The sequence below is a fragment of the Blennius ocellaris genome, assembly GCF_963422515.1.
Source record: "Blennius ocellaris genome assembly, chromosome: 23".
Lineage (NCBI taxonomy): Eukaryota > Metazoa > Chordata > Actinopteri > Blenniiformes > Blenniidae > Blennius > Blennius ocellaris.
In genome coordinates, this window is record NC_137672.1 from 15827810 (window position 1) to 15842520 (window position 14711).

The following is a 14711-nucleotide window of genomic DNA, read 5'->3' on the forward strand; positions in this document are numbered from 1 at the left end:
AACCGGGACCAGTGAGCAGTAAACGTCCGGTTCTCTAAGTCACCATCGTGCATCACATATTGTGTCATTTAGACATTACAGCCCTGATCGATTGTTAAAGTGACCTATATTCAGGGTGAGAATAGCTGGAGGGTTTGAGGATATGAACCCTTTTGCAGGCACATGCCTACTTCCGCTGAATTATATTTTGCTGGAGGGGGAAATAAAATCTACCTTGCCTGAGTTAAAGCTTTGTAAAAGCTCTTCTTCTTTTTTTTTTTGGCTCGCGTGGCAAAAATTCTTATTTTTCTATGGTTATACTGTGTTGAGCCGATTTGTGATTGTGAGTTCGTTCAGGGTGTGTTATGAAGGGTCATGTGTTGTTTCTCACATACATCTGGAATCAAAAGCTCCACACAGAGCTGCAGGAAATAGAATAAATGATTGAAGTTGGTTGAAATGCAGATTCCTGCAGAAGAGTTGAGATTTAGGTCGATGCATGGCTTTCGGTTTCCACCTCCAAAATAAAGACAACAACTTTTAACTTGAATTAAATTTAAAACGATATTTCAACCTTGACCAGGTGCTTCAGGTTCATTAACCCATTCTTGAAATTTTCACAATAAGGCCTGTTATTTCCTGCTACTCTCAATTAGCTTGTTCTGTCAATTCTATGCAAGTGTTGCATGTGATAAAGGACACGAACACTAATTTCTGTCTTTTTATAGGTCAGTGGCAGCTGACCCATTTTATTGTTTTGTAGTGGTGTGTAGTATTGGCAGGTCATCGCTATTGGCTGATATTGACCAGAACTGTGTATTTCTGTGAACGTGATGAGCCAATAAAATATAGCTTTAATATTGTGTGTGGATTCTTGATGCTCAACTACAAGAAAGAGGTCAGAATTAGCGCTTTATGTCTTCATTTGCCAGAAGAGTTCACAGAAATGGTTCGCAGTGGAAATGACTGTGCTGAGGGGACGGCGCTAGTTTACTTTGCTAATAGGTGGAAATGTTGATATGTAAATATTGGTGTTTTTTTTCTAATCTGCTTCTCATTTAGAAAATATCCATGTATCAGCGGGGGAAAAAAACAAAAAACCACAATACTGCCCTTCCGTGATCTCTTTGTTTGTCGTGCCTTCGGGGTGCTCCTGATAGGAAAATACATCCATCCGTTTTCATTTACCACTTTTATACCGCATGCTGATTCATGCAGGCTCCGGGCGAAAGCAGCATACACTCGCATTCACATGTACAAGAGCACCTGGGAAAGAAACAAAAAACGGGTAGAACATGCAAAGTACTGACTCCAATAATACCATGCAACCAAAATAATGAGGTTTCTATGCAACGGTGCTGCCCGCTGATCCACCGTGTCCTCAACGACAGTCCTTGGAAAATGTGAAGCGAGCGGCTGTTAAATCCGCAGAAATGGTCATAAACCTGTGTTCAGACCTTTCAGCCACAGTCTCTCGACGCTCCCCGAGGTTAGCCATACACACGATGGCTGACAAATAAGACAGTTGGTACACCGCTTCCCGGGCAGCTCTCTCCATGGCGCATCGGGACTGTATCACGGAATCGAGATTACAACTCGCACTTTTTTTTTCGTTGACTGTTTTGTTTGGTAGTGTGACGATCCGTGAGATTTTCATTTCATGCCCCGCTCCCGAGGTACCAGCGAAGACACAACCTTCACAGTTAAAAAAAAAAAGCAGAAACTTGACAGGTATGTTAAGAAACGGGTACCGAGTATCTGGCGTCTGCGGGGAATGCTTTTTACAGGTACCGATGTTTTTAGAGAGAGAGCGCGCTTCGGCTGTTGGTTTCGCATTGAGTAAAATAAGAACAAACCAGGCTTGAGGGATTCACATTTGGGCGAAGATGTTCAAGATAGCACTTCTGGCGATCCCGTCCGGTGTCAGACGTGTCGGGAAGGTCAGCCGTCCCTGTTTCTGCTACCTCGCCGTATCCTCGTCGTCTGGGCCGAGGAAGCACCGGTGACTCACGCCTCCATGTCTCCAAACAACCAGACTCACCGACAGGATCAAATGGCAGACTGCATCATGTAATGCGGCCGCCACTAATGTACTGTGTGCTGCGAACATGTAACATAGCAAAGCTCTTTTCATCCAAACATGTCTCGCTGCATTGATGTGAAGTGGCCAAATAGAGTCCCTGTGCTTTCTTTGTGTCGATAAGTGGGCAGGCCTTGGGCACTTGTAATTTTAATTAGCATCAGGTTGTATGAACCCGGAACGCATGAAATGACAGCGTCAGATTGGCCTCCTTTTTCTTTTTTTTCCCCCCTGAATCCTTCAGGAAGAGGCTTTGTGAGCGACAGCAAAATGGCCAGGGCAGCTCAGAGAGAGAGAGAGAGAGAGAGGGAGCGAGAGAGAGAGAGAGAGCTTTGAGCAACAAAAAGAAAACCAACCTGAAATGGCGGCAGCCGCTGGGTTCACGGCCAGAACACTGGCGTGTGTGTTTAGCAAGAGCGATACAGAGAAAGTATAGTGGGGGCAAAAAAAATGCAACCTGACAAACACAAGTATTGATTTGAATGTCCTCCCTCAGTCTCTCTTTCCCCTTTCTCTCCTTTGCCCTCGCCATCCCCTCTGCTTTTATTTTCTTGTCTGTCTGCCTTTTTTTTTCTTCTTCCCCTCCCCAAAACCACATCGAAGGAGCTGCTGGAGGACTTTATTTTCTATCCGTCTTGAAGTACTGTAGGGATGGATGGAGGACAGGATGGAGGGCTGAAAAGGAGGAGGCGTCTTTAAAGAGGGAGGCAAAAATGGATTGGAGAAGAAAAGTGAAAATGGAGAGCGAGCGAGGGAGGGGAAAATGGAGGCCGGTAGTTGTTGAAATGAGTGCAACCGGTGCAGCTGAAATGGAGAGAGATGGTTAAAGCTGGAGAAAAGTAGGAGAATTAAAGAGGGAACATGAGATAGACGAAGAGAGCGAGAGAGGGAGAAGGAGAGGGAGAGGGGGAGAGAAAAAAAGCAGGAGGAGTGCGTGCAGGTCTGAAGTGAAGGATGCTGGGAGAGGTAGAAATGGGGTTTGTATCCCCCACCACCACTACCACCACCTCCACCTCTCTCAGTGTGTCCCCCCCACCCACCCCCCACCCCAAGACCCCCTTGTTATCTCTATTAGCACCTGCTGGGCTAACGAGGACCCTGCTCCCCGTTGCCAAGGCAACGCCTCGCCAACCTTCGCTCATTCTTTCTTCTCTTTTCCTGTCACCCCCCCAACACACACACACACACACACACACACCTACACCTAACTCCAGCAGCCACTAACTACCTTCAATCTGAAACCCCTCCTTCCTCCCCCCCCCCCCCCCCCCCCCCGTCCACCTCCTCCTCTCCAGGTAATGAAAGGAAGATATGAAGCAGTGTGTTTGTGTTTGTGTGTGTGTGTGTGTGTGTGTGTGTGTGTGTGTGTGTGTGTGTGTGTGTGTGTGTGTGTGTGTGTGTGTGTGTGTGTGTGTGTGTGTGTGTGTGTGTGTGTGTGTGTGTGTGTGTGTGTGTGTGTGTGTGTGTGTGTGTGTGTGTGTGTGTGTGTTGCAGGAAAGAAAAGATTTGAGGGGAACATGCATTATACGCTGTTTCCCCTTCCCTCTGCCGTATTATCTGCCGTCGTGTCCCATTGACTATTCGATGCATTGAGATGGCTCATTGATGTGATGCCTGGATGTGGAGTGGACAACGTTCTCTCTCCGGCTCGCGTTGGGAGCGATCCTGATGCGAATGCAGTGCACGTTGCCTTCGCTGATTGAGCCTTTCAGTCCATCTAGTTAAACCTGTGCCTGGCCCGTGCTTGTTATATTAGACATGATGCTTAATTAACCCGTGGGGCGCCATATAGCAGCTCATCAGATGGGTGATTACATACACTGTCTCTGAAGGAGTATTTCCCCTCTTGGAGGGTTCCTCCTTTCATTGCCTTTTTTTTTAATGGGATTGTGTAATTTGGTGTGTTTAACATTAATTCAATGTCAAAATCTGCAGAGTAGAATATTACTACTTTTTGATGCACCCCTGGCCAAAATCACCACACTGAATCTGTAAAGGTCTTAATATACGAGGGTCATTCTAAAGTCTCTTTCATAAATCATCTGCTGCTTTCAGAGAGAAACAAGCCCGGTAGCTGTTGCTCTGCTGTTTACCCTGTGACATCACAAAATGTAGAATGTTAGTTCACTCATTTGGAAATGTCCATGACTGGAAGCATTAAGATGCTTTTACATTATTTATACAACCGCCAGATCTGCTTTGTAATCAAAAAGGAACAAAAACATATTGAAATAAGGTTCATAAAGGCTTTTGAAGCAAGTCATCATAATATTTTTAATTCATAACTTTAACAATAATCCACTAGTTCCACTTGTTTTAAAATCCACGCTTTAAAATGCTTGTTTAGCCTGCTACGTTACCGAGATGGACTTTCCCTTTGAAGCGCCTGAAAAACTCCTCCCATTTGCTACAAGCATGGAGAAAAAAAAAACATAATACTGACATAAAGACATAAAGCTGCTTTCATACTGACCGTGCACATTGTGCAACATTGTGGTCAAAATGTATCAAATAAGATTGCATCACAGGCTACAGCAACGTTTACACTGTTTTTTCTTGCATTGTATGTACTCACCACTGTGCGGCGTGTGAACTTCACTCTTCAATATATTTAATAAAGTGTACATTTACTACACCCTCATCTTGATCCTTAAGTCTTAAAGACAACAGATGTTGAGTCGACCAAAACGATGAAGAAATACATCGCTTCAATGGTACTTTTCTCTGTGTGCATACAGAGGTGGGTTTACATTGACGACATCATTTTAAGCATTTCTGCTGTTACACTGTAAACAAACATCGTTGCCATGTAAACACGAAACGTTTCTGACTTATCTTACTTGATACCTAAGATTTCCCAAAATAGCCTTAACAGGCCAATTTCAGTATAAAAATGGCATAAATTGTGTATTTTAGTCTAATGTAGCTTAGTCGACAAGTCGAAAGCAGCGCGTAAGTTGTGTGAATTGGACTAACAGCTCAACCTTAGGTTAACATCTTTGGATTAGTTTAATGAGACAGCTGCTTTACAATGATTTTATTTTGAGTTCTATTAGAACCTACATTGGTTAAAATTCCCTGGAAAAAAAATAATTCCAGCTGTAAAAATGAAATATTTGATCCAGTCTTGTTTCATTAAAACGGAGCCAACAGGTGGGCAGCTTGGCTGAGCTCGTGAAGCAGAAAAAGAGCAGATAGAGCGAGCTCGCTTCTGTCCAGAGGTTCCTACCAGTACCTCTAAAGCTCACTAATTAGCTTATTATATCACATTAGTGTAAACCATTTTTACCGGGGTTGATGTGACTAGTTGTTGGCCACACACAGTTGCCTGGCAACCAGCAGAGGCTCCGGCGCTGTGTCCGAGATCGCATTGAATAGAGGCCACTCGGTGGTGAACCGTCGGGTGACAATCTCCACTTTTTAAAGGTGCTATGTGTGATTTCTTGTCAAAGAAAATGTCAGAAAATGGCCAAATGTCATTGCAGTGAACTGCAAGTAAAACAAAACTTAGCGAAAGTGACCAATACTTGCTGAAGCCGTCTTGTCTTGTTTATTTTATCATGCCATTCTTCAGGTTTAACCATCAAATGCGGAATTTATAGCAGAGCTGCACTTTTTTTTTCATTTGTTGGAATGAAATCTCACATTATGGAGAAAAAAAAAAGCATATTTTCAAAACTGCTATCGATTATGGCCTTCGAGAGCTGAATCAACAGTATTCCTACAAATGCGTAACGCAGAGGGAGACCTTGCAACCATTGCTCACCAAAGACCGTTTTGTTTTCCGATTCTCTTCCTCCTTTCATTCCCCCCACTGTCCTCCTTGATCGTTCAATACTTGGAGAGGACGTCTCGACGGCCGCGCTCTTTTATTCATGGCCGTACCGCGGAAAGCGCCGACTGTTTGCGGAGGTTACATCTACAGTTGGCACAGGCGCACATGTCGTACGGACACACACTCGGAAAAACAAGGTTACCTCCGCAGCACTTTGAATGTATTGGAGTAATGGGACGCCAATAAATGGCAGTAGGCTTCTGATAAAAATAGGTTGTGGAGATTTTAGAGGTGAGTTGATTTGAAATAACCGGCCAGATGCGACAGTCGGTGTGTGAATCTCTCACACACACACTGCCGCCGCCCACACACATGAAGAAGTGGTTGCCGATTCACGGTGTGTCCAGTAAGTGCTGATAATGAAGCTGTCTGTGGTGATCAATAGAGATCAGCTCTCGTCACTTCTCGCTGCTGCCGCGGCCCTCGCCGCCTCCATCCTCCCTCGCCGCCCCCTCTCTCACTTCCCCACTTCCCCACTTCTCCGCCCCATCATCCACCAGCACCACTGGCCTGGGAATCTGTGATCCAGGAAGCTCCTTGTCCGTCTCCAGAGACGGCTACAAATATCTACTTCAGACACCCAAGCGGTCATTTCTATATCGCAAGCCATTTCCTCATCGCAATTCTCTCCTGTATTACGTATCGTAGGTTTTACTAATATTGTGTAACACATATAAATGAGCTATTAGAAGCAGAATCAGACAATATTTTGAAAGCTTTTTTACCAGTTTTGACCATTTTCAACTTTTGTGCATGTTGTTGGTTTACAGTTTTCTTTTCTGCTGCCATTTTTAGTAATTGGAGCACTCCTCATTTTTTGAGCCGTTTCTGCCAATTGTAGCCATTTTGATATATATATATATATATATATATATATATATATATATATATATATATATATATATATATATATATATATATAGACTGGTGCGTAAATGAAAGAGTGTATCTGAATAAAAAAGTGAAATCTTGGTCAATTGTCCCATATATGGAGCACTGCAACTGTTATGGCCTTGAACTGAAGTGCCCTGACTTTGAATCATTTTATAATAATGCTTAGTCATGATAATTCATTCTAAATACACATGTTTCCTCAGCAGGTAGAGTTTGGCCCTCATATTCTGTGTCTGAAACTGAAAATGGTCCAATATTCCAGCTGTAATCAGACACATTAGAAGCACAATAGTTGTGACAATTACCTTCCAAAATGCCTTTTTTTCCTCCCATTTTGGAAGCTAATTTCAGGTTTGGCTTTGAGCTGACATTTGGTTTTGTATTCCCACTTTGCAGAGAACAAAAAAATTGAGGACAATTTTGAGATGTACTCACTGTTCTTCAAGCCTAAATGACTCTGTGTCCTTGCAATTAAACGGCTAAACGCCATTACTTGACGGAAGCTGTGCGCCTGCAGTCGGGCAATCCCACTGCCGTTGGCTCAACTTTGCTCGGCTTTTCATTAAGTGACCACGTTTTATTTTGTAACTGTTAAGGTGAAGACGGCAGTTCTAAAACGGCTTGAAAGTGAGAATTTCAGTCATTTATTTCCTTCTATTGCATGAACTCACAACAGCTCCTTCAGCAGCCGGAAAGACCATCGGTTTTAGCTTCTAACGTCAAGCGGCTGTAGTCTTGCATCCTTCTTCTTAATCTTCCTCTCTCCTCATCCTCCTCCTCCTCCTCCTCTTCATGCTCTCTGCTCCCGCCCCGCTCGCCTCTCGCTGAAGATCCCGGCTGATTGCCGTGGTTGATGACTGCGAGGAGAACAACGGAAAGAGGCGAGATGGAAGGGGGGGGGGGGAGATGATCGGGTTGCTGCGAAGAAATGACGGGGTGCCGTTTGGCCGGAGTGCAACAAATTCTGGATTTTGGGGTTGTCAGACGTTCACGCCGCCACAGCTGCGACGTGTAGAAATGAAAAGCGTGGCAAGAGAAAGAGAAATAGAGGATCACAAAGTGACATAAAACGCAAACACAGAAATAATAATACTAGTGCGAGACACTGCAATTGTTGGGAGGCGGTGATAAAGGATTGGGGATGTTTTCCTCACAGCTGCTGTGGTTTGTTCTCGTTGCAGTTCTGTCGGTGCGTTTTGCCCGCCGGCGCCGCCGCCGTGTAGGTGGTCGTTAAGCGCTGATTCCGTCGATGAGGTAGTTTTCGCTGTTGTTTTCGCAGGTAGCGTAATTCTTCCGCCTCTTGAATGAGGTTTCATTGTTGCCGGATCTGGGATGTTGATGTTCAGTCGCTGGCAGTCTTCGCCGACGGTCCCCAGTTGTTTATATTTGTTGTTGTCGTTGGCGCGGCTGCTGTCATAGTCATGCTCGCTGTTGTTGCCGCGACTCCACTATTTTTCATCCGTGTTGATCCAGCCAGCTGGCTGCTCATTCTGTGGCCCTGTGTCAACAGATAGGCCTGAGATGGATGCCCACTGGTCTTTTGTTGAAGAGGAAAGAGGGAAGGGGGGTGAAAAAAAGAGCTAGAGAGACCCTCACTAATGCCTCCCCTCCCTTTAGCATTTTATGTTTCTCTCTCCCTTTTTTTTTTTTTTTTTTTAAAACCGTCTCCCCGGGTCCTTTCAGTCTTCCTGCTGCTGTGATTTGTGGCGGCGGGCGGTGATGGGGAGGAGGTGGCTGCGGGGTGGGCCTTGTATTAAAGGAGAAGAAGGGATAGAGAGAGAGGCGTGGAGGGACACAGGGCACATCGCTGGGTAAATAAAGGGATGTGAGTTGGGGAGCAGCAGTTTGTCAGGCCACTCATTGTGCCAGCTTGTGTGTGTGTGTGTGCAGACTTCTGCTAAGTCAGTAAATCTGCATGGTGTGTGTGTGTGTGTGTGTGTGTGTGTGTGTGTGTGTGTGTGTGTGTGTGTGTGTGTGTGTGTGTGTGTGTGTGTGTGTGTGTGTGTGTGTGTGTGTGTGTGTGTGTGTGTGTGTGTGTGTGTGTGTGTGTGTGATAACGCACACATGCTCTGCTGTGAATCTTCTCACAGATGGACTGCTGCAAACACACAGCAGACCTCATTCATATTAATGAGCCCAATCCATACAATGAAAATTTAATGCCAACAATTTGTGACTCGTTGCCCAGTGTACATCAGCGGCGCGCGATTAGCGGAGGGATTGGGATGTATGAGTGTGTGTGTGTGTGTGTGTGTGTGGGTATGTACAGATGGGTGACAAATGAAACGCAAATCCGTCATCAAGGTCTCCGACACCCGGCGCAAAGCGGCGCCAACCCGCAGTACAAGTATCCGCTGGTTTCAAACTGAGACACTTGTCGTTTGGCCGTCCCACATCAACACAGTTTAAATAGCAAATGTACTCAAGTCCATCTGTGCACTCTGAGTGCTGATCTAAAACAACAAAAACAAAATCTAGAGTGGTCAGGTGCATTGGTGGTGTTGGTCTGTTTGCATATTAGTGTGAATTAATGGCATCTCTGTGCAAAGCTGGAGCCTTTTTTTTTTGTCGAGTCGGCATGTTCTTAATGGACTTTGGTTTCCACCTAAATCGTGGCCTTTTTCTTTATTCCAAAGATATTTATCAAAATTATCCATACGTATGAATGTAAACGTGGGTAATGTGAATAAATGTGTGTTTTGTGGTTGTACTATGATCAATATGGGACTTGTTCATGGTTTGTTGCTTCTCTGATTGGCTCTGGCTCTGTGAGAAAAGACTGAATTGACTGGAGTCTGTTGGTTGTATACAAATGGGTGTTGGGAATTAAGGTCAGAAATAGCATAAAAGGTTCGAGCTAACTCGATTCCAACCACAGTCAAACTATCTTTGTAGTTTTAGACGGACCGTTTCCATAATGTCTATGAACACGATTTGTGTTTGGATTATATGATCGCTAATTGGCATGTTGGGCTTAAACTGTAGTGTTGTCAAATGGATTGGTATACGAGTAAATGCAGAAGGATGAACTGAAAAGTTCCTCGATAAATACGTGTAAGGACATTTAGAAGTGAAACTGAAATATGTACTGTATAATAACACTTTACTTCCTGTACTGCTGGTTCGTCTGCTCAAAGGACTGATTGACATTTTGGGCCCGGCATTGAAGTATTGGCAATTGGTATGCTTCCCCCACTTCACTTCCTTTAATTTGTCCGCCATTTGAAGCTTACAGGCTATGAAAAAACTCAATTGAGAGTCCCCTTCGAAGATAAGAAAATATATGTTAAGTGTCTGTCTGTCTTTTGTGTGTGTGTGTGTGTGTGTGTGGGGGCTGAAGAACAATTTGATTAAATAGTCGGCAAAGTGATGTGTTCAATGTTGTGATCAGACAAGACATGTTTTAATTTCTGCTCACAAAGGTTCAAAGAGACTCTGTCAATCCACTGAATGCAATTCAACATGAACTCTTATCTTTGGGGGGGGAAAAAAAGAAAACTGTACTCTGATGTGCTAACAACAACACTCAGTGTGCGCACTGACAGGCTGAAACTCCACAAACGTTCTTGAGACACTTCTTTATTTGTCTTTGAGAACTTTTGCAGTGGAAATGTATTCAATACACGAGAACGGTGAAACCTGACGTTTGAGATGTTACGTGGATAAAGTGAAAGCTTGAAATGTCCGGGGATTTTGTTTTTGTAGGTTGTTGCTCGAATACGTTTGAGAGGAGTTTGTTTTCTATCTGGACGGATGTCCTGTGGCGTTGTTTGTACTCTGGTCTGTGGACGTGTCAAATGTGTCCCTGATCGTTTTTTTTTTTATCTCAATGCATTGGAAAGTAATGAATGTTGGATCGACTAGCAGTTTTAAGCTTCCATCACTTGAATATACTTGGAGGACAAGTGCAAAACTGCATTTTTTTATTTGTGACCAGCAAATATGGACAGTAGCAATGACTGGAGGAAAGTTTCGTGCTTATATAGTATATATTTTTATATATGTATAAATAATATTACAGAATGTGGATTGTGCTTCACGGTCCGGTGTTTCGGGTTTCACTGGTGCCCCTGTTATCTGGTGACTTCTGCCACAAGCCGTTAGCAGCAGCTGATGTTACAGTAAGACAAACAAGCGGTACGACATAATCTTCGGGACATAATCAAAGGGACTCTTATCTCAACACTTGAACGATTCAATAGTTTATCAGCTAAAATGTGTCACATTTCGACACTTCGGGTGATAAAAGTTCTTCCTGTCGACTTTGAATATGTCCAAAAAGAAAGAAGAAAGTTCAAAGGAGAATAGTTTTATTCACTGCCAGTGATGCTAGTTTACCTGATAAATCTAATTGTGTAAAAAAAAACAAAAAAAACACCATTGTTAATACTGTAATGGATCCAGAGGTGTCTACTTTACTATATTGAAGGCCGGTGGAGGATCACATATAAGCGGTGGATGAAACTCTGCATCGATACACGCTTCTCGTCTGAGAAGCAGCTGTTTGCTCCACAAAGGGACATCATTAATATTTACTCTCTTTTCCATCGATCCACCTTATATACGACTTCATCCTGTTCTTAGTCACGGAGTGAACATACTGTATATACGGTATATCTCCAAATATAAGCAAATCCCTGCTTTTATGATGCTATTTATTAAAATAAATCTTTAAACCTTAAAGTACTTAAAACTAAACCACTGCTGTTAACAAGTTTAAATATTGGGACAGGATGTACAGTCTCCAGTGAGTCTAGAAAATTACTCTCTGTGGATCACATCGACCTTGATTTTTTTTTTTTTTTTACCTGGAGATGAATGCAGGACCCATAATAAGTTACATCGAAACCTTTTCATATCTATATCTGGAACAAACAAAAATTCATATTGACTTTACATATTATTCTGCGCATGTGGGGGATTTCACGGTTGACAATGGAGTAAGTTAAAATGGAATAGTTTTATTGCTGTCCTAACTTGGGTGCAAAGTATTGTTCACATGGCGTACTTTGAATGTTTTATAGAAGCAGCACAAGCGTTGTAGCCTTAACTATACATTTTTAGATTTCAATTAAAGTCACAGTGAAATGAGGTGAAAGAATAAGATCATTTTACATCCTTGTGTTGGAATTCATGTATTTTTGTTTTCTGAATCCATAAATAATGAAGGCCTAATATAAATCTCCGCGAGCTCTCAAGAGCTACCCCTTTCAGCTACATAATAAAAGTGCTGACCTCAGGTCGTCCCCTGGCTGTACACCTGCATGCGGGTTGTGTATTTATTTGTGTACATGTGTCTTTACAGGTCTGTGTGAGATTTTTTTATTATTTTTTTCTCGTACTTTCCCACAAGGCCTCGTCTGTGTGTCACCACCACCACCACCGCCGCTGTGTTCTCCCCATTCCTATTCAACAATAGTCCCGAAAATAAACTGTCAGAAAGTTGCTCAGATGAAGGAATGTGAGCCGAAAATGTTCAATGTTCTGCATAACTCTGTGTGTGTGTGTGTGTGTGTGTGTGCGTGTGTGCGTGTGCGTGTGTGTGATTGTGTAAGCATCCCACCTGCGTTTGTTCTTGGGGATGTGTCACACCACAGTACACTTATGCAGTTATTTGGCAGAGACGGTTGCTCCCATGTCAAAACTTGAGCGTGTGCACACACACACACTCTCACACACACACACACACACACACGTCTGAACACCGGTGTAAATGAGACAGGAGGACCACTCCAACACTGCGTGCACGCAGCCCTCCGTGTCACTGTCACGGCGAGAGGAGCGAGGGTGAGGAAGCCGAGTCAACAAGACAGAAAAAGAAGGGTAAAAAAAGAGAGTAGGACGGGTGCACGGAGGAAAGCAAGGGCAGAGAAGTGGATACTGCTCATTGCCATTGTTATTCCCCCCTGAAGAAAATGGCTACCTCCATTAAGCCACTAATGATCCCTGCATTGTGCCATGGCAGTGTCGGGGAGGGAGAGAGAGAGAGAGAGAGAGAGAGAGAGAGAGAAATGTCTGAGCGGTGGAGTCTGGGAGTGATTCGGAGCAGAGGTGAAATTATGGAGTGAGTGATGGAGAGGGTGAGAAACGGGGAGTGACGGAGGACGGGGAAAGGAGAAAAAGAAGTAGTAGCAGGAAACAAAAGTGGGAGTGGGTTTGGGGGGGGAAACGAGAGCGGTGCGGAGTGAGGGATGGCGCGGCGGCCGGACGCGGACGTAACGTGCACTTTTCCACGCAGCGTGGCTTCCTAACCTGGCTGCTCAGCGTCGTGCCAGCGACGGCATCGGATCTATCATGTTTGCCTGCTCGCCGCCGCCGCCGCCGGAGCGTGACATTAACGGGCATGCACGCCGCACAACAGGCACATGAGAGCAGATCGGCAGACGTACACTCAGTCACACGTGGCGCCGAGGCGCGGACACGCGCATGCATTTTTCATACCGCCCTCACGTAGTCACACAACTCTTGATGATGACACGTTGATCACATGATCAAGAACACATTTCTGTTATAATATCACACGAAGTAACACTTTCCACCTTAACTCTTTCATGTTACATAAACAATTTGGTTTTTTCCAGTCATAAGTACACTGAATCCAACTGTCACAGTGAACCACATGGATTTTACCACCTTGTACAGCCATCAGATATTTGTTAGTAATCCATCTTTTTAGTGTTACACTTCGCTGAAGGTTAGTTGCTTCAGTTTATTGAGCCTCAGACAGTTATTGCCAGTCTATTGTGACAGTATCGACCATTATTGTTGCATAGAAATCCACCATTCTGGATGCCCACGAGGTATTGCAGCGTTTCACTTTGCTTTTAGAATTGTATTTTTCTTGGAAAATGTGTATTTCATTGACAGTTTTGAGGTCCTTCCATTAACTGAGCTGGACTGGTTTTTCAGTAGCTCTGCAGCCTTTGGATAAAACCATCCTGTTATCTTATATTACGAACCTGGTCATTTGAAATTCTAGAGTCCATCTTTATCTTATTTGATTTAAAATAATTTTAAACATTAATATGAATATTTCATTATATATATCTCCACATCTGAGAAACTCTCAACTCCATTGTTTAACCCAAATGTCACATTCTCATTTGCAATTTTGTCAAAGAAAATTGTTATTTGTCCTCCTGTATTCCTGCATACATACAATATCATCATGCAAAATAGTTTTGTTTTTTTGTTGTTGTTGATTTTCGTGACGCGTCTCGTCTGGGCTTGACTTTCTTGAACTCGGCCAGGTTTTGTGTGTTCACCTGTGTGCTTGCATCGCCACACACACGCGCAGGAAAAATCCCGTCAAATTAATCTCCTCCCTCCATGCCTCGATGAACAGCGTAGTCATGCAGCCCCGTCCTCGAGCCAATCACCGGAGAGATCTGCTTACTGAAGAGCCGGCGAATGCCACAGCTAGTTGTTTGATTTGAATTTGAATTTTAAAACATCTCCCTCATTACATTTTCCATTATTTAATCAATTATTCATGAAATCCGCAAATGAGCGAGGGTGCTCGGATGCCGAGCAAACACTTGGAATGGGCCCGAACTTGAGTCACTGTTTCTCCTTCATAACCTCCAAGTGTACGAGCCCCTGCCTCGTCTGACAAGTGTCTCCTAAGGACACTCGATGGAGGAAGGAGGACGGAAAAGGGGGGACGTTTCGACGGCAACGAAGGCTCCGCCGCCGACAAAGAGACGTCTCGGGCGACGGGTGCAGGAGCAGAAGGAGCGGCGAGGAAGTGGTGGCAGATGGAAGACGACGAGGAGTTGGGGCGCTTGGGAAAGGCAGAAGGACGGAGGGGAAGGAGGAACGGCGAGGAAGCGGAAGACGCAGAGACGAGTAGGAGGAGGGGGAGTACAGACGGGGGGGGAAGAGGGGAAGACAGACGGCGAGACAGAGGGCGAAGCGAGTTGA

General features: G+C 44.2%; 1 protein-coding gene across 1 annotated transcript in view; it reads left to right on the forward strand.

The window, feature by feature from the left end:
- Nucleotides 1-1865: 1865 nt before the first annotated feature.
- serpinh2 (serine (or cysteine) peptidase inhibitor, clade H, member 2) overlaps nt 1866-14711 on the forward strand; it is a gene marked incomplete at both ends in the record, with an annotated part of 69184 nt that continues 56338 nt past the window's right edge. Inside the window, 2 exon segments of the mRNA XM_080519406.1 lie at nt 1866-1981; nt 14416-14636. Coding sequence (XP_080375532.1) covers nt 1866-1981; nt 14416-14636 — 337 coding nt within the window.